This window comes from Chelon labrosus (assembly GCF_963514085.1).
Source record: "Chelon labrosus genome assembly, chromosome: 15".
In the NCBI taxonomy this organism is placed as follows: Eukaryota; Metazoa; Chordata; class Actinopteri; order Mugiliformes; family Mugilidae; genus Chelon; species Chelon labrosus.
Window position 1 is genome coordinate 28,089,750 of NC_140348.1, and position 26,383 is coordinate 28,116,132.

General features: G+C 46.3%; 3 protein-coding genes across 3 annotated transcripts in view; 1 reads left to right on the forward strand and 2 right to left on the reverse strand.

Moving 5' to 3' along the window:
• Nucleotides 1-752: 752 nt before the first annotated feature.
• Nucleotides 753-7,872, reverse strand: LOC311500069 (clathrin heavy chain linker domain-containing protein 1-like; the record flags this gene model as incomplete). The annotated part of the gene is made up of 11 exons (XM_084561242.1): nt 753-1,592; nt 1,885-2,127; nt 2,245-2,447; nt 2,523-2,694; nt 2,781-2,887; nt 2,934-3,057; nt 4,446-4,567; nt 4,731-4,929; nt 5,013-5,101; nt 5,682-5,869; nt 7,669-7,872. The coding sequence occupies 11 exons, from the start codon at nt 7,870-7,872 to the stop codon at nt 1,372-1,374; spliced, it is 1,872 nt and encodes a 623-aa protein (XP_084417368.1). The 3' UTR covers nt 753-1,371.
• A 313-nt stretch (nt 7,873-8,185) lies between these two features.
• Nucleotides 8,186-9,795, forward strand: rps27a (ribosomal protein S27a). The gene is made up of 6 exons (XM_084562241.1): nt 8,186-8,226; nt 8,337-8,401; nt 8,853-8,907; nt 9,035-9,120; nt 9,394-9,525; nt 9,609-9,795. The coding sequence occupies exons 2-6, from the start codon at nt 8,354-8,356 to the stop codon at nt 9,756-9,758; spliced, it is 471 nt and encodes a 156-aa protein (XP_084418367.1). The 5' UTR covers nt 8,186-8,226; nt 8,337-8,353; the 3' UTR covers nt 9,759-9,795.
• An 819-nt stretch (nt 9,796-10,614) lies between these two features.
• Nucleotides 10,615-26,383, reverse strand: part of LOC311500684 (bone morphogenetic protein receptor type-1A-like) — a 45,766-nt gene continuing 29,997 nt past the window's right edge. Inside the window, exons 3-13 of the mRNA XM_084562231.1 lie at nt 24,137-24,459; nt 17,865-18,027; nt 16,682-16,784; nt 16,488-16,587; nt 16,318-16,405; nt 15,935-16,070; nt 15,654-15,846; nt 14,514-14,811; nt 14,199-14,374; nt 13,903-14,033; nt 10,615-13,481 (exon numbers count right to left, since the gene is read on the reverse strand). Coding sequence (XP_084418357.1) covers nt 13,356-13,481; nt 13,903-14,033; nt 14,199-14,374; nt 14,514-14,811; nt 15,654-15,846; nt 15,935-16,070; nt 16,318-16,405; nt 16,488-16,587; nt 16,682-16,784; nt 17,865-18,027; nt 24,137-24,203 — 1,581 coding nt within the window. The 5' untranslated portion in view covers nt 24,204-24,459 and the 3' untranslated portion in view covers nt 10,615-13,355. The remainder of the gene's footprint in view (nt 13,482-13,902; nt 14,034-14,198; nt 14,375-14,513; nt 14,812-15,653; nt 15,847-15,934; nt 16,071-16,317; nt 16,406-16,487; nt 16,588-16,681; nt 16,785-17,864; nt 18,028-24,136; nt 24,460-26,383) is intronic.

Consider the following 26,383-nt stretch of genomic DNA (forward strand, 5'->3'; position numbering starts at 1 on the left):
GCCTCTGACACAGAGTTATCTTTAGTCGTCCAGCGGGGACGATGATGAGGATGATGAGGATGATGAGGATGAGGATGAGGGCAGCTGCTGTCATTAGTAGCGGTTGCCTAGCGACATGTCAGAGTGTTTGGGGCGTGTTTGAGGTAGTGTCTCTCTCCGACAGCAGACAACGTAAACACACACGGCGTCGTGTTTACACTCCTGAGGGACGGGAGTATTTAAAGCATGAAGCTGCTTTCTCCTGTTTGTCTTGAACGCACCATGACCTCAGGACTAATGTCCCCACAGCGACAGTAAAACACAGAATGACTCGTTATTTATTTAGCTCTGGTTTTGATTCTAAATGATCCAAAGAGATGAGAGGACATCTACGACTCCCTCATTCATGTCAGGGATGAGTGAGCGTAGTTTATACTTCATTAGTTCATTTAACATCTAAACACGTTTATTAGAGAAGCATCTGGAGCATTTATTCAAAAGCTGTAAGATAAGAAGAGGTGCAACTTCCTGGAAGCACAGTTGTCATGGCAACTCTCAATCGTCATGATGTCACTTCCTGTTTTTATGGCGTCCAGTAACTAAAATAGAACTTGAACATAACATCAGCCTCATATTAACCACCTAAAATGTACCCAAGCCCCGCCCACTAACACGCAGGGGGTGGAGCTTATGGCCTATACTGCAGCCAGACACCAGGGGGCGCTCTACCTGATTTGTTTTCAGTTTTCAGATTATCTGCATCATTTCTACAATGAAACGTGAGCAGAGAGGATGCTGGGTAAACAGAGAGCATGCTGGGTAGGCAGACAGAGGCCCGTCTGTGCCTGCCGGCTGTTTATGAAGCGGTGGGAGTGAGTTTGTTCACAGAGTTTAAGAATTAATCGACTGAGACGAGGCTCACAAAGACTCCTCTGTCTGAGTGTGTGTGTCGGCGGGTTAGCTGCACTAGTGAGGACCTGGAGGCTAACGTGTTAGTGAGTTAGTCTTCCTCATTTATTTACTTCCTTCTCTACTTCCTTCTCTACTTCCTTCTCTACTTCCTTCTCTACTTCCTTCCTTCCTGAGGACATTGAACAGATAGTCGGTAGTTTATAAGATAAGAGGTTTATAATGTTTACAGTATTTCTCCTGACCTTTGAACCCAGTAGAGATGGTCTCTGATGAGTGTGAGTGACACTGACTGGTCTTCAGTGAATAAAATGTCTGCCAGACAAACAGGAAGTGAGTAAACAAACACACTGAGCTCCTGATGTTTTCAGTTTGTGAATGAGTTCTCCACCTGCTGGCCGTCAGCCGTCCTCCCTCCACAGCCTCCACCTGAGTCATTTCCTGTCAGCTGACGAAGCTCAGAGGTCAAAGGGGACGGATGGTTCACAGGAAGACGTGCTCCATGAGCCGGGCCCCCTCCAGGTCCGGGGACAGGACCCGGGTCCCGCTCTGCTGCAGCAGGACGGAGAGGACGGCTCGGCTCAGGTCGGCCCGGTTCAGCCCGGAGCACAGAGACGCCACGTCCGTCCAGATGTCCACCGACGAGACGCTGTCCTCCAGGATCACCTGATCCAACACCCCTGAGAGACACACAGAGGTCAGAGGTCAGAGGTCAGAGCAGCTGCAGGTGGTTTGGTTAGATTCTTCCCGTTCTGATTCATTAGAGGAAATATACTGAACACATGACGACGCTGTTTAACTAGAGACAAACTTTACTTCCTTCTTTCCCCTTCATTTACTTCCCTCCATCGTTACTTCCTTCATTCTTTCTGTCCTTCTGTCTCCAGTTTGTCATTTGTGTTGAATCTGATAAAGTTTTTATTTATTTATTTATTTATTTGTCGTCCAGAAGAACCACAGACACGGGTTCTTCTAGACACGGGTTCTTCTAGAGACGGGTTCTTCTAGAGACGGGTTCTTCTAGAGACGGGTTCTTCCACCTGGTGGACTCACCTGGTCCTGAGCTGATGAAGCCGTCCAGCAGCTGCAGCGCTAACTCCTGATGCTGCTGTTGGTCAGACAGCAAAGACGCACAGGCCACGCCCACTGACAAGATGGCCGCCCGGCCAGGCTGAGGCTCCGTCAGCAGCTGGAGGAGAGAGAGGTTGGGCGAGCGACACAGGACCCACATACAGTCCTCTGAGAGAGAGAGAGAGAGAGAGGGGTTATTATTGGATGTCTTTCTGTGGCTGTGAGGACCTGACATGCAGCAGTGTCCTCACAGACATATCAGTCCCGTCCCTCACACACACAGACCAGCGCTGACGTCCTTGCTGAGGGTCATGACCTCGGCGGCGCTGTGGACCAGGCCTCTCCTGCACATGCTCAGTGCGGTCTTCCTGTCCAGCCGGCAGGCCTCGTAGACGGAGGTGGCCAGCGCCAGACACGGGTCGGCCACGGCGGGGTTCTTCTGAGCATGCTCAGTCAGGACGTCGCCCAGAGCCTCAGAGAAGGTGAGTCTGAGAGGACAGAGAGCGTCAGGGGTCAGGATTTGACTCAACACGAGGACAGGGGCACCAGTGATGGGACGTTACTTGTTCTGGGAGACGGCGTGGACGACGAGCTCCAGGACGCCGTGGCGGAGGGCACAGAGGACGCCATGCAGGGACAGAGGAGCAGACAGCTCGCTACCGGACGGTGAGGTCATCAGAAGGGCCCAGAAGAAGACGAGGTCAGGGGGGACCGACCCTGGGGGGTCCTCAACATCTAGGAGGAGACAAACGGGACCTCGGTCCAGTTTAGTGAAGACATTTATATGACTCAACTGGAGGACACTCTGAGGACTGACCCACCTTGAAACATCTGCATGGTGTCCAGGTTCCTGAGGACGTCTCGAGGAGCTCTGGCAGCGATCAGAGCGGCGTCCTCAAACTGATCCGAGTCAAAGAGCTCCACGAACCTGACGAGAGACGAGAGGACGGTCAGAGACGATCCGGACGCCTCACATGAAACTCACCAGAGCCGTCTGTGAACACCTGTCCAGGTAACTGGTCAGGAGGTCGGACTCGTCCACTCCACGCGGCTCATCGTCCTCAAACAGCTGAACGTCAATGGCAGCGTCGTCCGTCTCTGAAAGAAAACAAACTGATGGACGTCTCTGAACGTCTCAATGTTTACAAACTGAAATATGAAAGAACAGCTGATGAAAAGGTCCAGAACGTTCTACATGTCTGTATAAAAATAATGATTCAAAACATCCTGAAAGTCGACAAAGATGAACACATGAGACATAAAGTGAGCCAATATTACATATCATGTCCTCCTTGTGTCCAGTATCTGCTGTGACCTCCTTGTCACTAAATGTTTCTGGTAACAGCTGATCAGTGGTCTACAGCAGCTTGGAGGAATTTTAGCCCATTCCTCAGAACAGAACCACTTCAGTTCTGAGATGTTGGTGGGTTTCCTCACATCAACTGCTTGCTTCAGGTCCTTCCACAACATTTCTATTGGATTAAGGTCAGGACTTTGACTTGGCCGTTCCTAAACATTCATCTTGTTCTTCTTTAACCGTTCTTTTGTAGAACCACTTGTGTTCTTGGTTCTCGTTGTCTTGCTGCATGACCCAGTTTCTCTTCACATTCAGCTCATGGACAGATGTCCTGACATTTTCTTTTAGAGTTCACTGGTAGAATTCAGAATTCATTGGTCCATCAATGATGACAAGCCGTCCTGGTCCAGATGCAGCAGAACAGGCCCAAACCAGGACATTAGCACCCCCATGTTTGATGGAGGGATGAGGTTCTGATGCTGGAATGATGCAGTGTTGTTTCATCTCATTTAAACCAAACTATTCTACTTTGGTCTCATCTGTCCACTAAACATTGTCCCAATAGTCTTCTGTCTTGTCCACATGATGTTTAGAAATGTTCTTCTTGGAGAGCAGTGTCTTTGTCCATCACACCATGGTTGTTCAGTGGATTCATCAACATTAACATCAGCCAATGAGAGAGAGGCCTTTAGCTGCTTAGAAGTTCCCCTGGGTTCCTCTGGGACCTCTCAGACTATTATGGAGTGATCTTTGTTGGTGGACCACTCCTGTGGAGGGGAACAGTCGTCTTCAATCTGTCTGACTGTGGATTATTTGTGGGTTCCAAACTCTTTAGAGATGGTTCTGGAACCTTTTCCAGCCTGATGAGCAACAACAACTCTTTCTCTGAGCTCCTCAGAAAGCTCCTTTGTCCACAAACATGTGTTGTGAAGATCAGACTGAGACAAATCCCTGATTTATTGAAACTAAACCAGGAACTGAACCACACCTGAGTCTCATTACATTGATGGAGACACTTCTGAACACATGGACTCTGATTTAATCCTAGAGGAGCTCCTCTCTGATATGTAATATTGGCTCATTTTAGTCTCATATCTCTGGTTCATGTGTTCATTGGGTTCTTGGCTTCACTGTAAATATGTTTTATACTTTAAACTTTAATACTTTAAGTCTTCTCACAGCGACTCACCGTTCGTCTTTACAGCGTTCTCCAGAGAACTCAGGAGTTCCTCCAGAGGAACCTTCTCCTCCTCCTCCTCCTCTTCCTCCCAGTGAGTCAGACATTCCCTCACTGACCTCAGACGCTTGAATCTACAAACAGGAAGAAACTATAACTGATCCTGTGTTTTCAGCAGCTGATCATAATATCTACAACTACATTTAAGCTTTTATAACTTTACAGCCTTTCAGATAAACACTGAACTGGTCCAGGTCCAGGTTCAGGTCCAGGTCCAGGTTCAGGTTCAGGTCTTACAGGACTTTCAGTCGGTCGTTCTCGGAGCTCAGACGTTCTCGGCGGCGCTCGACGTTCTGCAGCTGGGTTTCTAGTTTGTTCTTGGTCTCCAGAGGAACACAGAGACTCTTAGTGTCCACTAGAGACGATCTGTGAGCCTCCAGCAGCTTCAGGTGTCTCTCCAGAGCCTCAGGATCCTCAGACTGAGACACCGTCAGACCTGAGACACCGAACAGAGGACGGGGGGTTTGTTTATGCCTCCAGATTAAATGTGTAGTTCTCAGTGTAGAGGTAAAGCCGTACCAGGTATCCAAGCTCTCTGCTCTCTGAATAACCTCCGTCTCTGGATCTCCTCCTGAACTTCGTCTGTTTCCTTCTGAACGACCCAGATTCTGGAACCAGACGAAGACAAAGGTGAGGACACATCATCAACAGTCCCCCAAAGAGTCTGATCCTCATCATCTGCCCCCTGGTGGATTCATCAGGCTCTGCAGTCACTAGCTTTTGGCAGCCATTTCTAAAATGGCCGCCTACTTGATGTTAAAAGTTAAGAACATGATTAATGTTGTTCCTGATTTAAATATAAATATGAACTTTAATGAATCAAACTGTGATTACTTCATACTTTAAACACTTTATATGTTATATAGCAGCTTTATGATCAATGAGTCATTTAATTAAACTGATTATATAAAGAATAAAATATGAATTCATTTATTCATATTAATTTATATTTATGTGATTTGTCTCTTTAGTCATAACACGATTAAATCATACAGAGAATATATATTTATTAACTCTGTTCATCTTTGTCTGAAATAGAAAACATTTTTAAGTAAATAAAACAGATCAGTAATAAATCTTATTATTTTATTATCGTCATACATTCCTGATCTATATTCTATGACACAGGAGTAACCTGAGGTGTGTAAATGGTGACGACTGGTTTTAAATGTTTGGTTTGCGTCCCACCTCTCTCTCAGCTGATCGGCTCGTCTCTCACATGTCTTCATTGTCCTTCCTTGAGACGTTGAAGCAGCCACGCTTCGCTGAGACGTCTCCTCTTCATCCTCCCTCCTCTTCAGCTCCCTGATGGAGTCGTCGTACTCTGACTTTATGGCCAGCAGGAGCCTCTTATAGGCCGTGGCTCGTCCAATCACCTGTCAGGAGTTAAAACATCTGAATTTATTCTCCAGATATTCACATTCCTGGAGATAAGATCAGTAAATTAAACTGAATTTACTTCCAGTGTTTCATGAATTATTCCTGTTTTTACTAAACTTAAAACTAAAGTAGTTACCTCCTGAATGAACTCTGCCTTTGAGTTTAATCTTTCACGTTTAGTTCTGGCACAAAGTGACCTCTATGAACTACATGTCACGTGACTCAGTGACTCAGTGACTCGGTGACTCAGCACTGGACAAATAAGACAAACCTGGTTTTATTGGATTTAAATTAGTTTAATATTTTTTCAGATTGCTTCAGCTCTGTCAGTAAACTGGAAGAACATCACGTCTGATTTCACTTGACAAACACAAAAAACACAAACAGAAGCTCTGACTTAGACTTAAATCAACTTTATTGATCCAGAAGGGAAACTGCTTGGTCACAGTAGCTTAGATGCACAAAAGTAAAAGAGAGATTAAATACAATAAAATAAATAGAAGTGAAATCTAGTAAAATCAAATCAAAATAGTATGAGGAAAAAAATATAGAGAATTATCATCTGAACAAATGTACAAGAAACAGAGATGGAAGAATCTATATTATAGACACAGGGATGATAGTACGGGGCAGTAGTGTCCAGTCAGATGTCCCTGTCCCTGGGTCAACATTTTACACATTAAATACATTTTTTCCATAAAATCATTAATAGAAAACAGAAGAATCTTTTCATTCTAATAATTATTTGTCCAGTGTTGTAATATAATTCAGAGTCAGTCGATCAAATGAGGGAAATGACTTGGTCACAGTAGCTGAGGCTCACATAAAACACTCCTAAGAACCACTAGTAAAAATAAAAATACAATAAAATAAAAATAAGATTAAAACAAAAAAACAGCATAAGCACAATTTGTATATGAACAAATGTAGAAACAGAAGTAAATGTATATTCTATCCACAGGAAGGATTAATAACATGGAGCTGGATAGAAAGGAGATGAATGGAACATGAAACATTAATAAAAATCAGGATTCTTCCATAAAAAATATTTAAATAAAATATGAGCCCCGTGTGTCTGAGTCACGTGACATGGAGGCAGTTAATTAACATGCAGTTTTTAAATGCATTTCTAAAACACATCAGCAATCAAACTATATGTGTTGATTCAGTCAAGTTTCTTATAATTTATTTTATTATAATAACTTAGATTAATACATTCATAGGCAATTTACTATTAATAATTATGTTATGACCATGTCAACGTACTGTTTATTGCGTAAATAACACTTTTTTGTATGAATTAAAACAAATACATTATTAAGTTAGATTTGGAATCTATTTATTTCTCTTTCTAGTTGTTTTTTAAGGTTTATAAAGTGTTAATGGAGGCTCCTGTTTCTTTCTTTATTATATTATATTTATATTATATTTATATTATATTATATTTATATTATATTTTATTATATTATATTATATTATATTATATTATATTAATATGATATTATATTTATATTTATATTTATATTTATATTTTATTATATTATATTATATTTATATTTATATTTATATTATATTATATTTATATTTATATTTATATTTATATTTTATTATATTATATTATATTATATTTATATTTATATTATATTATATTATTTTATATTTATATTTATATTTATATTATATTTATATTATATTATATTATATTATATTATATTTATATTTATATTAATATTATATTTATATTATATTATATTATATTATATTTATATTTATATTTATATTATATATTTATTACCTTATTGAAGACGGAGCGGTAGATGATGTAACGCGTCTCGTGCGGTCCTTCCTCCGGACACCGCAGATAAACTTTCTCATGATCAATAAACTCATGAAGAGACTGAAAAAACCTCCCGTCGCTCTCAGTTATCACAACATCTGGAGTTAAACGTCTTCTTCCTGCTCCAGGAGATGAGCTCTGACTACTCTGTGGCTCGGACATTCTCCTTTTAATCACATATTTTAAGCTAAATGTCCGTTTTTTTCTTTTCAATCTTCCGCCATTTGCAAACACTTGCGTTGCTACGGTTACCGCGAAAGGCTTCCTGGGTAATTAAGGTTTAGTTGTCCTCCTCTTTAAATTGTTCAAATATTTGTCGTGAAATAAATTTAATTTTAAGTTAACACATAAACGGAGCAGACTGTGTCTTTAAACAACACAAACTTTAATTTTTTATTGTATATTTCTGATCAGGCATCGTGTCGGTTACCTACTCCGTGCAAACGGGTGCAGAAAACCCCGTCGCTCCTTCCGAAAGCCCTCTTCTCATGATCCGCCATTAGGAGCACACTAGTGGTAAGACCGTGCTCCGACTTTAAACCTATTATTGTCATAAATCACCGCTTTTAGGAGCTCGTTTCAGCTCCAGCGCGGCTCTAAAGTTTTCTGTGTGTCTCCTCGTTTAGGTGGAGTAAACGCCAGGATGCAGATTTTCGTCAAAACCCTCACGGGGAAGACTATAACCCTCGAGGTGGGTGAGCCGGACTGTGATGGAGGGATGCGGCGTTCACTGCCGGCAGTTCCCCCGAGTTTTATTTACTTCACATTTAAGTTACCGTTGGGTTAAAAACACATTAAACACATTTACATGGTTTCTATAAACTGTCACGGTACTTTTGTGTTTGTCAGCTAAGACTTAAATGTCGTTCTGTTGCACCGGAACGTTGAAGCTTAGTGGCTAAGCTAAGTGGCTAAGCTAAGCGGCTAAGCTAGCTAGTGAGAGCAGCGTAAACACGTGTGTCAGAGACTAAATCAGGTTTAACTTCAGTTTGCTTCACGTATGAAGGAGCTAGTGGGTTTTATTTATAAATGTAAAGACAGATGTATGTTATGTTTGAGCTGAACGCGTCGTAGCCTCCGTGTGGTCGCAGCTGTGTCCGGTAGAACTCGTCCGTCTCTGACCTGCTGTCTTGTTTCTCCAGGTTGAGCCTTCAGATACTATTGAAAATGTCAAGGCCAAGATCCAGGACAAAGAGGGTGAGTTGACTTGGTGCTGGTGCAGCTTTGGGACCAGGAAGTAAAAGTTGACTCCTCATCTGTTTGGATGTGAGTCGAGTCCTCCTCTGAACCTGCCTGGGGTCACGGTGTCTCTTGTGGTTTTCAGGAATCCCTCCCGATCAGCAGAGGTTGATCTTCGCTGGGAAGCAGCTGGAGGATGGACGCACGCTGTCCGACTACAACATCCAGAAGGTAAAGACTTCATCACATAAACACACGTCAGGATGTTCTAACAAGATTCATGTTTTATCTTTAAAGACTTCAACTGGTTCTGTTCCTCCTGTAAACACTGAACACTGACTAGGACAGAGTATCAGAGGTTAATTTAAATGTGTGATCAGATGTTATTACTGTTAAACGTCTGAAAGAATCAGAACTCTAGTGTCAAAGTCTTCCTGTCTGATCCTGAAATGATTTCTCGACTACAACGTGATCTTTAACGTGTTTATTTCTTTTCGTCTTCAGGAGTCGACTCTTCACTTGGTGCTGAGGCTTCGCGGAGGCGCCAAGAAGAGGAAGAAGAAGTCCTACACCACCCCCAAGAAGAACAAGCACAAGAGGAAGAAGGTCAAACTCGCTGTGCTCAAGTACTACAAGGTACGGCTCCTCTCAGACCTGCGTTTAGTTTCTACGTCTAAGAGTCAAACTGTTTCCTGACTGAAATCCGTCTTCGTCTCCAGGTGGACGAGAACGGTAAAATCCACCGGCTGAGGCGTGAGTGTCCGGCTGACGAGTGTGGCGCCGGCGTCTTCATGGCGAGCCACTTCGACCGCCACTACTGCGGCAAGTGCTGCCTGACCTACTGCTTCAACAAACCCGAGGACAAGTAGAGCGACTGAAGGCGTTAATAAAGACGAAAGTGTTTGACATGAGAGTCTGTGGTGATTTGTGTCGCAGAAGAAATGAAAACAAAGATGGCCGCCTGTGTTTGCAGCAAGATCTTAGATAAAAATGTTAAATCATCTTGTTCACCTCTAACCTCTTTAGACCAGGATCAATAATCTGTCTCCAGGTGGATCTATCAGCTGTTTCCAAAATGGATTTTCTTAGATCAACCAGTAACTGCGTTCATTTATTCTATATTAGTGGTATTTATAAATATTTAAGTGTAATCGTCTTTAGTTGTGACACAATTAAATGACCTTCATCACTTATATAATTGTACCATGGTCAATGATCCATAGGTTTAAGAAGCTGGAATCAGAAAGAACCAAAATGGCCGCCTACATGGTTCACCTGCAGTCACTTTTTAAATACAAAGACAGACAACTTTTATGTGGTGGAGTATCTAGAGTCAGACTATAAACAGTAATTAATATTAAATCATTTATATTGTAGGTTCACTTCCGGTTTGATCTTTAAGTTAAAGTGCCAATAAAATATTATCTTCATTAAACTTTTAACAAGTTCATGGAGATTAATTAATATACCTGGTTCCTCTGAGGCTGCAGTAGCTGAGCTCGTCCAGCAGATGGAGCTGTGGTCAAAGTTAAAAGGAAGAAGCAGAGTCATGTAGATGTGACTGTGACTGGAACAGTTTGAGGAGTTGATCTGTCCAGCCTCTGTGGGACGTCCTGGATGTGAATCTAAACTGGTCTCCTCTTAAATCAGGAAGTATCAGATGGACTGGTCAGGACAGTGGTCATAATGTTATGGCAGGTGAAAGGATGAGAGTGACACCGTGAGGTCGTTGTACTAAAATAAGGTTATTTACTTGACGTCGTTACATGGACAGACTGTTACAGAGTTCATCATTTCTCCTGGTGGAACTCAAAAAGGCACCGGAACCAGACGCTGTACAGAACAACAAGAGAACAGAACCAGAGGGAACAAAACAAGAACAACAGAACCAGAGGGAACAAAACAAGAACAAGAACAACAGAACCAGAGGGAACAGAACAAGAACAACAGAACCAGAGGGAACAAAACAAGAACAAGAACCAGAGGGAACAAAACAAGAACAACAGAACCAGAGGGAACAAAACAAGAACAACAGAACCAGAGGGAACATGGATTTACAACCGCTACGCTAAATGCTAACGTTACTGCTAATAGTAACCAGGTGAACGTTGGCGCCGTTCACCGACATGCACACCGTCCTGCTGCCCAACAGTTTAACCAACAAGCTTAGCCTAGCTTAGCATACAGACTGGAGGCTGGGGGAAGCTATTAACCTAGCTCTTGCTGAAGCTAAGCTAACAGGCTAGCAGCTAAACACAGTTTTCTCATGTCTAAGCGTGTTTGACATCGGCATAAGTACAAGATGGGTTTTAATGTTTTGATTAAGCTAGGCTAACAGTTGTAGCCTATTACAGTCTTTGTGCTAAGCTAGGCTAAATACAACCAGGTACAGTTTCCCAAATATTCTCAATGAGAAAGTGAACGCACCAAAAATCATTTCCTAGAACGTCAGAAGAACTTCAGTTAGTTTAGTGCTGTTGGATCAGCTGATGCTAGCCGAGCTAAGGAGGCGCTAGAACTGAATGTCGCCTCCTAGCGATAAAAACGTCTGAGATGTTTACAAGCAGTTAATGTGTCCTGACTGGGTTCATTGTTATTTATATGTAATTACATTTTAATCAAACAGTTTATAGAGAACAAATAACTAACATGCCAACTAATGCTAGCTATCAGCTATCAACACTATTACAGATGTTAATCCTGCTAACATTCTAGATAGCTTTAGTTTCTCTGGACACTTCATGGGAGGAGAAACTAAACATCGACACAGTTTGTGTAATTCCTCTTCCTGCCAGAAGGAGGAGACAGAATCATCTTAGAAAATAAAAAGGATGACGTTAAAGTTCGACGGCATGTAAACATCTCAGAGTGTTTTTGTTTTTTATCACTGCAAACTAGACGTCAACATATAAGGGGGGTACACACAGCCCCGCCCCTTGTATGTAGCCCCGCCCACATATATATCATTGGCTTACAATTTACAGTAAATTAATTAATTCTTGTTTTTGTAGTAACTGAAGATTTAACCTGTAGGATGAGTTTGAGTTTTAATAATCTGTTTGGCACGTTAAATCTCAGTGGGAGGAGCCAAAGAGCCAGGGTTTAGCTACATGTTAGCTACAGCTAGCCTAGCCGACAAAATACATTAATACTTGTTTTGAGTTTTGAACACTAGCTAACCGTTGTGTTTTTGTGGACGCAACAAAATTTAACACCAAGCTGATATTTAAATAACACATCAGCAACGTAAAGTTTGTAAAATATTAGTTTCCTTAAACGTCTAAATCTAAAAGTTGTGACTCAAACGATTAATTCAAATTGTTCTCTTGTTTTTCTGTACTTGGAAGCTAGCAGTTAGCCTAGCAGTTAGCCTAGCAGTTAGCCTAGCTGACTTCTTTAAAGGATGGTTATTTTTGTGCCACTTTGTTTTTAGCTCCGCCCACTGATCTCCAACTCCACCAATGACAGTTTGTTGTACAGTCTCCAGACAGCGAGGCAGACAGGAACCAGGAAGTGGACAGACAGACGAAATATTCTGATTGGTTGAGTTAAACCACAGTGGGAGGAGCCAAAGAACAACACTTAAAGCTGGCAGCTAGCAGTTAGCCTAGCTGTTAACCTAGCTGTTAGCTTAGCTGACAGCTACCAAACCAATAGTAATATAAGTTAGCTAGCTAATTTGTTGATTTATGGATATTTCTCAAGCTCCAGTTCGTCTTTAGCTCCGCCCACTGATCGCTAACTCCACCAATGACAGTTTTTGACAAACGTTGTACAGTCTCCAATCAGACAGCGAGGCAGACAGGAACCAGGAAGTGGACAGACAGACGAACAGGACGGCAGACGTCTTCCTCCAGACTGAGCGGGCTGGACGTCGACACCACTGCAGCATAGTGTTCTGGTTTTACATCTTCTCACGAGTAGGCACGGCATCTAACCATAACATTTATTTACACATTAAAATTCACATATAATTATAGTACCTTTCTTTATAATAATAATTAACTCTAAGAGTGGAGATATATTTCAGTATGGCAGGAGAACTCAGTCCTGAAGAGGAAATAAAACAAAACAAAACTTGGCATCTTGAATCAGGCAGAATCAAAAATTAAATGAGGAGAGCTCCGCCCCCTCGCCTCCCCGCAAATTTATCTTTATCGTCTGTTTGGCTTTCACAGAAAGCGTCAAACCCGACTGCCTCAGAGGAGGAGGAGGAGGAGGAGGAGGAGGAGGAGGAGGAGGAAGGACTCCGTGTTTGTTTCCAGGCTGCTGACAAACTGACGGAGGAAGAACGAGGAGGAGGAGGAGGAGGAGGTCAAAGTTCAGCCTGAAACAGGTCCATTCATGTATTTATCTCCCAGCTCCTCCTCCTCCTCCTCCTCCTCCTCTGGATGAAGAAGGCAGCTTGTCCGGTCTGAACGGGTCCAGGTGGAGGTGGGGGTGGAGGTGGACGAGGACGAAGGCCGTCAGATCTTGATGTCCTGGGACTCCACCATCTTGGCCAGCGTCTTCTTGACTCTGAGGATGGTGAGGCGGGAGGCGGGGTTATGAGCCCAGCACTCAGACATCAGCTTCAGCATGGACCGGAGACACTACAGGAAGTAAAGGGGACATGTTAACGGACACGTCACGTAGCTGGAGCTAACCAGCTAGCCTCAGCTAACCAGCTAGCCTCAGCTGACCAGCTAGCCTCAGCTAACCAGCTAGCCTCAGCTGACCAGCTAACCAGCTAGCCTCAGCTAACCAGCTAGCCTCAGCTAACCAGCTAGCCTCAGCTAACCAGCTAACCAGCTAGCATCAGCTAACCAGCTAGCCTCAGCTGACCAGCTAACCAGCTAGCCTCAGCTAACAGAGAAAACAGTTATCATGTCATCAACTGTCCACCACATGGTGACCTGACTGACAGAATCTGAGCTTTAATGACATGTCTCCATCTAGTGGTGCTGCTATAGATAATAAACACAGCCATGTCGTAGTGTAAGTTAGCTTAGCTTAGCACTGATCGTGTCTCACCTCGTCACTGTTCCAGCGGTTGGACACCGTGGGTCTGAGTCCTTTAACACAAACCACCTCCAGCATGTCCTCGTAGGAGGGATCAGAGGGGACCATGTCGTAGTAGGGCAGCTGGTAGTCCTCCACCATACCTGGACAGACAGACAGAGTCCTGCTCACTCACCTGGACCAAGTCTCAGACATTTATTCATCATTACAGGACACTTCATTAATCTTTCCTCCTTCGTCCCATGGACTGTAGACGTATCTACAGAGGGACGTCCTACATGAGGACAGATTCAGTCTTGTCTTTCTACCTCCAGTGACGCAGCGTCTGGCCATCTCCCAGATGACGAGGCCGTAGCTGTACATGTCGGCCATGATGTAGGCCTGGAAGTGGTTCTTGTTGAGGCTCTCGTCCAGGACCTCGGGGGCCATGTAGCGCCTCGTCCCCACCCGCGTGCTCAGAGGGATGTCCACCTCGTTGGTATCGCTACGGCAACACAAACGACACGTCACCACATGAATGAGCTGACAGACAATGCTAATGGAGATGGGGAAGCTAAATCAATGCTAATGGAGATGCTAAATCAATGCTAATGTTCTAAACGTCTGACTCAGGCTCCGCCCACCTGTTGAACTTGACGGCCAGGCCGAGGTCGGCGATGCAGCAGGTGCCGTTCTTCTTGATCAGGATGTTCTTGCTCTTCAGGTCCCGGTGGGCGATGGCGGGCTTCCCCTGGGTCCCGTAGATCTCCGTGTGGAGGTGGCAGAGGCCGCAGGCCGCCGAGTAGGCGAGGCGAAGCAGCGCCGCCGTGTCCAGCGTGGTCTGCTTCAGGAAGTCGTACAGCGAGCCGCTCTCGTGGTAGTCGGTGATGAGGAAGAGCTGCGTGAAGGCGCCCGTCCCTTTAATGTCCGCCGCGATGAAGCCTGAGGGACGGAGGGGGAGGAGGTAGAGATCCATTAGAGACAGCAGCTGGTACAATATTCTACTGACCACATGATGGCGCTGCTGATTTACAGACACATTTAGTTATTAGTGTTTTCAACAGACGTCTACCCTCCCTGGCCACTTCATTAGGTACACCAGTGAACGTCTCCATGAAGGTTCTGGTCTTCAGCTTCAGATGTTGATTCATGGAGGACGGTTCTATGGGACGGTGTACCTAATGAACTGGCAAGTGAGTGGACTTGTCTCCGTCCACAGGAGACGTGGTGTCTCATCAGTCCGACAGACGCTCGTCCTCATTAGTTTAAATCATCGACCAGATTAAAAATCAATGCAGCCATCGATCGGTGCAGAGTCTCCAGGCTGCTGCAGCCAGACGTCTGCTCGTTGGACATTAAGAGACGCTTCTATCGTGTCTCTATCGTCATGGACGATTAAAAGAATAAAGTTTGGAAATATTTCTGAGCAAAATGTGGAAGAAATTCTACTGAACTCTGTCAGCGTTAGAAGTTTGGAAGTGGGAATTATTTTAATACTCAAGGACTTTGTCTGTCGCCGGTCAGCTGAAGGTTGACTTAAATAATGTGTCAGACGAATGAATGAATGAATGAATTCATGTTTGTTCTTCAGATTAAACCATGAACCACGACTCTGATGATCACTGGTAAAATGATTCCTGACTGAACGTCTTCAAATGAAACAAGGAAGGAGAGAAGAAGGAGTTCCTGATTGAAAGGCTCTAAAGAAGTTAAAGTTTGTTTCAGCAGCGACTGAACGATACGAAGGATTCAGTCTGATTTCAGTGAGACGCCGTGTTTCGTACCCAGGATGTTCTCGTGTCTCATCAGGACCGTCTGGTAGATCTCCGTCTCCCTGAACCAGCTGGCCTCCTCCCGGGTGAAGAACACCTTGACGGCCACCTTCTCTCCCCTCCAGCGGCCGAGCCACACCTCCCCGTACCGGCCTTTACCGATCTGACGCACCATCTGGATCTGCTTGGCGATGGTCCGCTGCACCTGAGGGTTGGGACGGACAGAAGACGTTTAATCCACGGGGACGTTTTAAACTGGTCTTTGTCTGGTGGGCGCCGTGTCTCCGTCCTACCAGCAGGGGGAGCCCTGAGCCGCTGCCAGAGCTCTGGGACTGATGGATCAGTTCTCCCAGCGTCTCCCCGGCCGGGATGAAGACTTCCTGTTCCAGGTCTTTGCGATAGCGCTGCCGCTCACTCTGCCACTTATACCTGAAGCAAACACACAGATACAGTCACATACCTGGACACGAGACAGGATGAAAGACCTGGACCCACATCATCTAACAACCAGTAAAGAAGAAGATGGTCTGGATGTTAGTTTGTGTCGGGATCTTGAGGTGTAGGGGGGTGTAGGGGGGTGGAGGCAGGTGGAGGGAGGTGGAGGGAGGTGGAGGCAGGTGGAGGGGGGTGGAGGGGGGTGGAGGGGGGTGGAGGCAGGTGGAGGGGGGAGACCTACCTGTAGTAACAGACCACGGTGACACAGATCAGAGTGCAGCAGCAGACCGTCATGGAGATGAGGAAGGCCAACCAGTGAGGCGTTCCTTCTGTAAAACAACAACACGGTGGTTAAACCAGCTCTGTTCTCCTGACCCACACCTGGACTGGTCTGCTGGGTGGAGACCGTACCGCTGGAGACCGGCGGCGGGAGCGTGGGCTGCAGGTCTTTGTTGCAGAAGTCTGTGTCGCAGCACTCGATCGTCCTCCTGGTCTGAGCTTTGGGGGAGTCCTGACGACACAAACAACCAATCAGAGACGCCGTTAAGGCTCCATCATCCTAGAAGCCGGTACAGAAACCTTCTCAAACATCTGCTGGACGTTACCTTGCACTGGAAGTGTGAGCCCTCGTACTTCATGCAGCCGGAGGTCAGCTGGACCTCCCCAAGCTCGTCCTCCTCGATGATGGCGAAACACTGACCGTTGGTCCTGAACACAAACACAGACCCACCCATGAGCCTCTACACGGACTGACTGGTCTCTACTGGACCCTCCTGGACCTTAGTGGACCCTAGTGGTCTCTACCCCTCTCTACTGGTCTCTCCTGGACCCTCCCGGTCTCTACCGGCCTCTCCTGGACCCTCCTGGTCTCTACTGGACCCTAGTGGTCTCTCCTGGTCTCTACCGGACCCTAGTGGTCTCTACCGGACCCTAGTGGTCTCTCCTGGTCTCTACTGGACCCTCCTGGTCCCTCCTGGTCTCTACCGGACCCTCCTGGTCTCTACTGGACCCTCTCCTGGTCTCTACTGGACCCTCTCCTGGTCCCTACTGGTCTCTACCGGCCTCTCCTGGTCTCTACTGGACCCTCTCCTGGTCTCTACTAGTCTCTCCCCTGGTCTCTACTAGTCTCTCCTGGTCTCTACTAGTCTCTGCTGGACCCTCCTGGTCTCTACTGGACCCTAGTGGTCTCTCCTGGTCTCTACTGGACCCTAGTGGTCTCTACCGGACCCTAGTGGTCTCTACCGGACCCTAGTGGTCTCTCCTGGTCTCTACTGGACCCTCCTGGTCCCTCCTGGTCTCTACCGGACCCTCCTGGTCTCTACTGGACCCTCTCCTGGTCTCTACTAGTCTCTCCTGGTCTCTCCTGGTCCCTACTGGACCCTCTCCTGGTCCCTACTGGTCTCTACTGGTCTCTACTGGTCTCTACTGGCCTCTACTGGTCTCTACCGGCCTCTCCTGGTCTCTACTGGACCCTCTCCTGGTCTCTACTAGTCTCTCCCCTGGTCTCTACTAGTCTCTCCTGGTCTCTACTAGTCTCTGCTGGACCCTCCTGGTCTCTACTAGTCTCTGCTGGACCCTCCTGGTCTCTCCTGGTCTCTCCTGGACCCTCCTGGTCTCTACTGGACCCTCCTGGACCCTCCTGGTCTCTACTGGTCTCTACTGGACCCTCCTGGTCTCTACTGGTCTCTACTGGACCCTCTCCTGGTCTCTACTAGTCTCTGCTGGACCCTCCTGGTCTCTCCTGGTCTCTCCTGGTCTCTCCTGGACCCTCTACCGGTCTCTACTCACTGGCAGGTGTTGTTGGTGGCGTCGTCAGGACAGTGTCCAGAGCAGTAGCAGCTGAGGAACCGAGGGAGGTCCTCTGGAGCGATGGTGGAGTCGTCGCCGGGCCGCCGAGCCTCGGGTTTCACCCCGGTCCCCTGTAGAACGTGGTCTGGGTTCTGACCTGCGGCTGGACGAACAAACACGAGTCAGAGGTTAAAACACCGTCACATGAATCAGGTTGAAAGAGGAGAAGTTTCCTTCATTGAGTTTATTTGATTTTATTTTATAATTAAAACAATAAAAGACTGAATCACATTTAATAAAGAAAACATTTTAAATCAAACACAATAGATCCAGACTTTATCAGGTTCTATCAGCTCCATCGTATCGTTTAGTGATCATACTTGATCTTCAATTAAACTTTTTAAATAATAAAAACATTTTCTTCTCAATAAATAACTTTTCAGGAAAGATGAGAATAATAAACATCTTTTATTTGGGACATTTACAGATAATAATTACGTCTCTGTCCATATATATATATATATATATATATATATCATAACATATGATTTATTAACCTTTGTTATTATTTTAAACTGACTACGAGTTAAATAAATAAACATAAAAATGAGTAAAGTTACTGGTTTTTGATTTTTTAATTAATGACTTTAAAATAAACTCTGAGTTTTTCCTGTAAACGTTAACTTTTATATTTTTATTTGATCCAGAGACAGAGACACTTCTTCTTCTTCTTCTTCTTCTTCTTCACTTCCTGTATTTACGTCCTCTCTGTGTACGTTTCTATCTCTGGAGACCTGTAGTAGACGTTGTCGTCGGTGTCGTGTCTGGACATGAACGACCTGCACAGCTACTGCTTTCTGCTACCTGGTTGCTACGGTTACGGCCCACAAAGACCGCCCCCCTGGCGTCTCCAGACTGAAAACTGGACCTTGCTGGTGTTTCAGAGGAAGAGCAACCAGCAGGAGGCGCTACGTCACGGTTCAGTCTGGTTCAGTGTTTCATGATGGAAGGTCTGTGTCTGAATCTGACAAAGATTGTTTACGAGCCACAGATGCATCACTCTGATTATTTAGACGCTTCTCTTCAGATCTGAACAAAACTCCCTCTACCAGACTCTACCGGAGTCTAGTGGTCTCTACTGGACTCTAAGGTACTCCAAAGGTCTCGACAGGACTTCAGCGGTCTCTAGTGGACTCTACTAGAGTCTAGTGGTCTCTACTGGACTCCAAGGTACTCCAAAGGTCTCTACAGGACTTCAGTGGTCTCTAGTGGACTCTAGTCTAGTCGTCTCTACTGGACTCCATGGTACTCCAAAGGTCTCTAGTTGACTCCAACAACCTCTTCTGGACTCTGTCTACCGGACTCTAGTGGGCCCTGCCAGTCTTTAGTGGACTCTACCGGACTCTAGTGGGCCCTGCCAGTCTTTAGTGGACTCTACCGGACTCTAGTGGGCCCTGCCAGTCTTTAGTGGACTCTAGTGGACTCGAGTGGACCCTGCCAGTCTTTAGTGGACTCTAGTGGACCCTGCCAGTCTTTAGTGGACTCTACTGGGCCCTGCCAGTCTTTAGTGGACTCTACTGGACTCTAGTGGGCCCTGCCAGTCTTTAGTGGACTCTAGTGGGCCCTGCCAGTCTTTAGTGGACTCTACTGGGCCCTGCCAGTCTTTAGTGGACTCTAGTGGACTCTAGTGGGCCCTGCCAGTCTTTAGTGGACTCTACTGGACTCTAGTGGGCCCTGCCAGTCTTTAGTGGACTCTACTGGGCCCTGCCAGTCTTTAGTGGACTCTACTGGGCCCTGCCAGTCTTTAGTGGACTCTACTGGGCCCTGCCAGTCTTTAGTGGACTCTAGTGGACTCTAGTGGACCCTGCCAGTCTTTAGTGGACTCTACTGGGCCCTGCCAGTCTTTAGTGGACTCTAGTGGACTCTAGTGGACCCTGCCAGTCTTTAGTGGACTCTACTGGACTCTAGTGGGCCCTGCCAGTCTTTAGTGGACTCTAGTGGGCCCTGCCAGTCTTTAGTGGACTCTAGTGGGCCCTGCCAGTCTTTAGTGGACTCTACTGGGCCCTGCCAGTCTTTAGTGGACTCTAGTGGACTCTAGTGGGCCCTGCCAGTCTTTAGTGGACTCTACTGGACTCTAGTGGGCCCTGCCAGTCTTTAGTGGACTCTAGTGGGCCCTGCCAGTCTTTAGTGGACTCTACTGGGCCCTGCCAGTCTTTAGTGGACTCTAGTGGACTCTAGTGGACCCTGCCAGTCTTTAGTGGACTCTACTGGGCCCTGCCAGTCTTTAGTGGACTCTAGTGGACTCTAGTGGACCCTGCCAGTCTTTAGTGGACTCTACTGGACTCTAGTGGGCCCTGCCAGTCTTTAGTGGACTCTAGTGGGCCCTGCCAGTCTTTAGTGAACTCTTCTGGACTCTAGTGGGCCCTGCCAGTCTTTAGTGGACTCTAGTGGGCCCTGCCAGTCTTTAGTGGACTCTACTGGGCCCTGCCAGTCTTTAGTGGACTCTAGTGGACTCTAGTGGACCCTGCCAGTCTTTAGTGGACTCTACTGGACTCTACTGGACCCTGCCAGTCTTTAGTGGACTCTACTGGGCCCTGCCAGTCTTTAGTGAACTCTTCTGGACTCTAGTGGGCCCTGCCAGTCTTTAGTGGACTCTAGTGGGCCCTGCCAGTCTTTAGTGGACTCTACTGGGCCCTGCCAGTCTTTAGTGGACTCTACTGGACTCTAGTGGGCCCTGCCAGTCTTTAGTGGACTCTAGTGGGCCCTGCCAGTCTTTAGTGGACTCTAGTGGGCCCTGCCAGTCTTTAGTGGACTCTAGTGGACCCTCTTGATCTCTACCAGTCTCTACCAGCCTGATTAAAGTGAAAACCTTTACGCAGACCGATCAATAATCAGGACTGTTTCTGGTGTTTCCTTACAGGCTCTAAAATCTCTGCAGCTTTGAATAATTAAAAAACCAAGTGGCCCCGCCCCCCCCTCAGGAAGAGAGCCGCTCTGATTGGCCGAGGCTTTCAGCGGCGAGGAGGCGGCGGCCTCTGTGAAGCCACGGTGGGAGTGTGGAGGCTGGAAATGGCTGCTCTGCTTCAGCGTCTCCATCCACATGTGTAGTTAATTGAGCCGGCAGCCAGAGTGGAGACTGAGGTCTGGCAGAGAGGCTGCTGGGTAATCAGACTCCCTCCACCAGCTCTTAAAGCGACAGCGACCGTTTATTTACACGCCGTCTGCAGCCGGCTCGCCGTCGTCGGTTCTGATGACGGTCAGAGAAACTTTACGACAAACGAGAAGAAGCAGCAACAGAACCGACAGGAAATATAATATAATATAATAATAATTATAATTATAATAGAATAATATAATATCTGAGTCTTTTTAAAGAGAGAAAATGACAAACAGAACCATTTTCTTTCTATTAAATTTTTTCAGATCTCAGGTCTCACATTTATTTTTAATTCATGGAACCACTAGATATACTCCAAGTTAAATAAATGACAAAAAAACTTTACATTTTTTCTTGATTTGTTTTTTTCATTAGATCTGAAAGCTCTTCGTTGGGAAACACATCCGCCTCCTAACCAGTCATATCTCTAAACATCTAAAACACAAACGAGCTGAGCTGGGAGCGCTTGTTTCACCGTCTTTCTTCTGACAGTAAAGGTTGTTTTTCCAGCCGCTGCGGTCGGCAGATAAAGTTTCTGCTCTGATCTCAAGCAGAGAAAACTCATAACAGACGGTTCGTCGGCCGTGAGTCACCGTCTGCAAATATGTGAAGCATTCGAGGCAACGGGAGAGAAACGCTGAGACGGTTATTCAGCCAATCGACAGAAACAAACCTCCACAGAGTCGCCATCATCTCCTCCAACTGTGAAGCGCCCTGAGGTGATAAACTCCACCCGTCTGGGGCAGCACGCGCCGTCAAACAAACAAACAAACCGTTTGTAAGTGGAGGTGTCGTTTCCTGAACGTTGGACGAGTTCACAGCAACAGAACTGATGCTATGTTTGGTTTACAGAATAAATAATAACTGATTAAAGCTAATACTAGAACCTACTAGAACAAAGCGATATAAGGAAAGAAAATAATGGACAAATAACTCTGATAATGAAAGTGTTTGGGAGCTTAAAGCCCAGAAATGAACTTTTAAACATTTGATTAATTTCAGGAATTGATTAATTGCTGCTTTTTATCATCCTAGTGACTGTGAACTGAATGTCTGGGCTGTAAACTGTTGGGAATCCTGAGTTATTATTATTATTATTATTATTATTATGTGCCTGATGGGCCGTGTGGCGTTCACTGACCCTCCAGAAAGAGTCCAGCGAGGGGGAAACAAACATCGATTCAAAGGGTGAATGTGTCTCCAGAGGGACTGAAGGATATTTCCGGAGAACAATGAGTGTTTGGAGCGTTTAGCGCCGCTGACAGCTCGTACAGTGCCATACAGGAAGTGGTTAATGTGCAGAGAGGAAGTCAGAGCGGCAACAATCAGTTCAACAGCTTCCTGCTGGGAGGAGCGCTGGGGTCTCTGAGCGCTGCCTCGGCTCCCGACACTGGAAACTTATTCTATCAGACGGTGGCACCAAAAACAAACACCTTCAATAAAACCTGCTCCGTTCTCCTGCAGCGACGTTTTATTTACACCGATTGTGGAGGGTGACGCTTCTACACTAAACTAAAAGCTCTGGTGTATTTATTTATTTGTCGTGTTCGTCCAGTTTTCCTTTAGTTTTAGTTTTTTTAACACTTTGGTTCCTTACGGACTAGAACACTTTGGTTCCTTACGGACTAGAACACTTTGGTTCCTTACGGACTAGAACAGAGGGTTCTATTATCACGGTGCTGGAGTCCTGGAGTCTTTGTGTTGAACAGAAGACCAAGTGGAAAACAGAGTCTCTCCCTTTCCTCCAGAGATTAGAACGAGCCAATCAGAGGCGGCGAGCGCCACCTCGCTCTTATCAGCTGCTCTGAGTGTTTGTAGGTCACTGATTGGACGGCGAGGACACGGTCTTTCTCATGTTCAGGATCATAAAGAGGCCAGTTCATTAGGTACACTAGTGAAGTCGTTCTAATCTACATAAGGATCATTGAGGAGCTCATGGTGCCGTCCCTAATGAACCGGCGGGTTTTTAATAACAGATAATAAACTGCTTTCACAAGGACACGACCAGAAGATCATATGTTTATAACTTAATTTATTAATAAACTGATCGTTGGTTCAAACCCTTTTAATAGTTTGATTAAAAGATGAATCAGTAACAGACTAACGAGCTGTGGTTGATTTATTACAGTAGAGACAATAAATATAGAGGAAGAGTTAATAGACGACTCCAAGGGTCTCTAGTGGACTCTACCAGACTCTAGTGGTCTCTACTGGTCACAACTGGACACTAGTGGACTTCAGTGGACTCTACCGGTCTCTAATGGACTCCAAAGGTCGCCAGTGGTCACAACCGGTAACAAACTCTACTGGACCATGCAGGTCTATACTGGACTCTACTGGACCATAAAGGTCTATACTGGACTCTACTGGACCATAAAGGTCTATACTGGACTCTACTGGACCATGCAGGTCTTAGCTGGACTCTACTGGACCGTGCAGGTCTTAGCTGGACTCTACTGGAGCCAGTGGTAAAGGATGGACTTTAACTTTTAACTGATTATCTAATCATAATTTCTCTATTCATTAAACGATAACGTCTCCAGCTGTCGTCCTTGTAGATAAAACCAGCTGATGTTGTTTCTATTGTTTCTATTGTTTCTATTGTTTCTATTGTTTCCAGTCTCTCCGTTATCAGCCGATGGAAACTTAATCACGGCTTTAACAAAAGGCTGCTGCTGCAGGTCTGTGTGTGCAGGGAGGAGAGGCTGATACAGAACTAATGCAGACTCTGCTGCTGCTGCTGATCTGCTCTGGACAAACTGAAGACTAACGACTGACTCTGCTGTTTAATGGAGACAAGAGACGAGAGACGAGAGACAAGAGACGAGAGACGAGAGACGAGAGACGAGAGACGAGAGACGACGGCTGAACACGGGACGACAGGAAGTAAAACATGAAATACTTCAAACATGAAAGGTCCCAGAGGAAGAGACGACGAGAGGACTTCTAAAATGTTCTAACAGTCTCCTCGTCTTCATCAGAGTGAGGAACATTTATCAGGAAACAACCAATAACCTGACGGTCTCAGTAAATAACCACATATTCAACATCTTCCTTCCAGTGAATAAACACGTGTTCGTTTCTTCGTCTGCGTCGTCGTTACTCGGCGTCTTACCGTCAGCTCTGAGGACCAGGAGGACGGCGGCGGACATCGCAGCCAAACAGAAGCGTAGACCTGCCATCCTGCAGCAGGACTGGACCAGATCTGGACCCTGGAGGTCCCGGTCAGCCGGTCTGAGAGGAGACGGCCCGGTCCAGATAGAACTTTAATCCACAGCAGGAGTTGGGGAGCTGGGAGGAGGAGGAGGAGGAGGAAGAAAAGGAGGAGGAAGAGGAGGAGGCGGAGCTCCGGCCGGCCTCTCGAAGCAGCGGCGTGGAGGAGGTGCTATCACAATATCTGGTCCTCTTGTGTCTCACTGGCTCTTTGGGTCCAAAACCCTGGAGAAGGAAAAGACACGAGAGATTTAAACCTGTTCATCTGGAAGACGACGTAAATGATTTAAATCTGATCATCAACAGACAAAAACAAAAACAAGAACTAAACCGTGAGGAACCAGGAGCTGGTCAGGTACGTAACAGCTGATCGGCTGGTCAGGTACGTAACAGCTGATCGGCTGGTCAGGTACGTAACAGCTGATCGGCTGGTCAGGTACGTAACAGCTGATCTTTACTGGAGCTTTGAACTCAAAGGAACCAGTAAAGTCTGAACTGCTCTAACAATCTTGACGAGATGGAGGACACTGACAGTTCGGGCGCCGTGACCCGGTGACCCCGGCCGGCCGGGCGCTGGCCCCCGACGTTCCGACTAACTACCACATAATTTGCCCCGGGATGTTCTGCTCTGCGCGGCGCTAATAACGCCGTGTTGCAATTAGCGGGCGCCGAGAGGGGTGGGCGGGTTGGTGGCGGCGGCGGTGGAGGGTGAGCGAATTAGCAGCGATGCCCGGCCGGCGTCTGTCACTTTTCATTTGCCCGGGGGGGACAAAGAGGTCCGACCTGTGACCCACTTTTCACACATCTCTGGCCGGGGTAGGGGAGAACAAAGAGGCGCTCAGAGAGGACAGCGAACGGGACGAGGGTGTAACACTTTAATGGGCCCCTTCACATCAGACTGCTGGACGACGCTCAGACCAGGACAACGAGTCCGGCCCGGTCTGTGTCCACGTCTCATCGGAGGACGGAACGGGTTCGCCCCAAAGTCTAAACGTTGACGGGTTACGTCCCGTCAGACCTGAGAGCTGTGACGCAGCCCAGCTCACGTAAAACTGTTATGGTCCCGTTCAAAGTACGAGGGACTGGATCCAAGTCTGGTCAGGAGGTGACGTCTCACATTAAGCCCCACCCCCAAACAATCTGATTGGCCCAGCAGATCTTTGCTGGAGCAGAATCAGTTCCCAACAGAGAGACAGAGAGACAACTGTCCTCCAGAGGTTTCATCTCATAGTGAATAATATTTGTTTAACTGTCTCAGTTTGAGACGCTGAAATAAAACTAAACCAGATCTAAACTAATAAACTAGGGATCTGATGTCCTAGAGTTGGTCCCTAAAGTCTGTCCTTGTCTTCCTTGTCTTCTCCTAGAGTTGGTCTCCTGTGTCTTCCTAAAGTCTGCCCTTGTCTTCCTTGTCTTCTCCTAGAGTTGGTCTCCTGTAGCTTCCTAAAGTCTGTCCTTGTCTTCCTTGTCTTCTCCCAGAGTTGGTCTCCTGTAGCTTCCTAAAGTCTGTCCTTGTCTTCCTTGTCTTCTCCTAGAGTTGGTCTCCTGTAGCTTCCTAAAGTCTGTCCTTGTCTTCCTTGTCTTCTCCTAGAGTTGGTCTCCTGTAGCTTCCTAAAGTCTGTCCTTGTCTTCCTTGTCTTCTCCTAGAGTTGGTCTCCTGTAGCTTCCTAAAGTCTGTCCTTGTCTTCCTTGTCTTCTCCTAGAGTTGGTCTCCTGTAGCTTCCTAAAGTCTGTCCTTGTCTTCTCCTAGAGTTGGTCTCCTGTGTCTTCCTAAAGTCTGTCCTTGTCTTCCTTGTCTTCTCCTAGAGTTGGTCTCCTGTGTCTTCCTAAAGTCTGTCCTTGTCTTCCTTGTCTTCTCCTAGAGTTGGTCTCCTGTAGCTTCCTAAAGTCTGTCCTTGTCTTCCTTGTCTTCTCCTAGAGTTGGTCTCTTGTGTCTTCCTAAAGTCTGTCCTTGTCTTCTTTGTCTTCTCCTAGAGTTGGTCTCCTGTAGCTTCCTAAAGTCTGTCCTTGTCTTCCTTGTCTTCTCCTAGAGTTGGTCTCCTGTGTCTTCCTAAAGTCTGTCCTTGTCTTCCTTGTCTTCTCCTAGAGTTGGTCTCTTGTGTCTTCCTAAAGTCTGTCCTTGTCTTCCTTGTCTTCTCCTAGAGTTGGT

What these genes read in the sequence shown, in the direction of transcription:
- rps27a (XM_084562241.1), top strand. Translation starts at nt 8,354, where the DNA reads ATGCAGATTTTCGTCAAAACCCTCACGGGGAAGACTATAACCCTCGAG. An exon ending in CAAGATCCAGGACAAAGAGG is followed by an intron (nt 8,908 to 9,034) that starts GTGAGTTGACTT and finishes TGTGGTTTTCAG; the next exon opens with GAATCCCTCCCGATCAGCAG. An exon ending in CTGTGCTCAAGTACTACAAG is followed by an intron (nt 9,526 to 9,608) that starts GTACGGCTCCTC and finishes CTTCGTCTCCAG; the next exon opens with GTGGACGAGAACGGTAAAAT.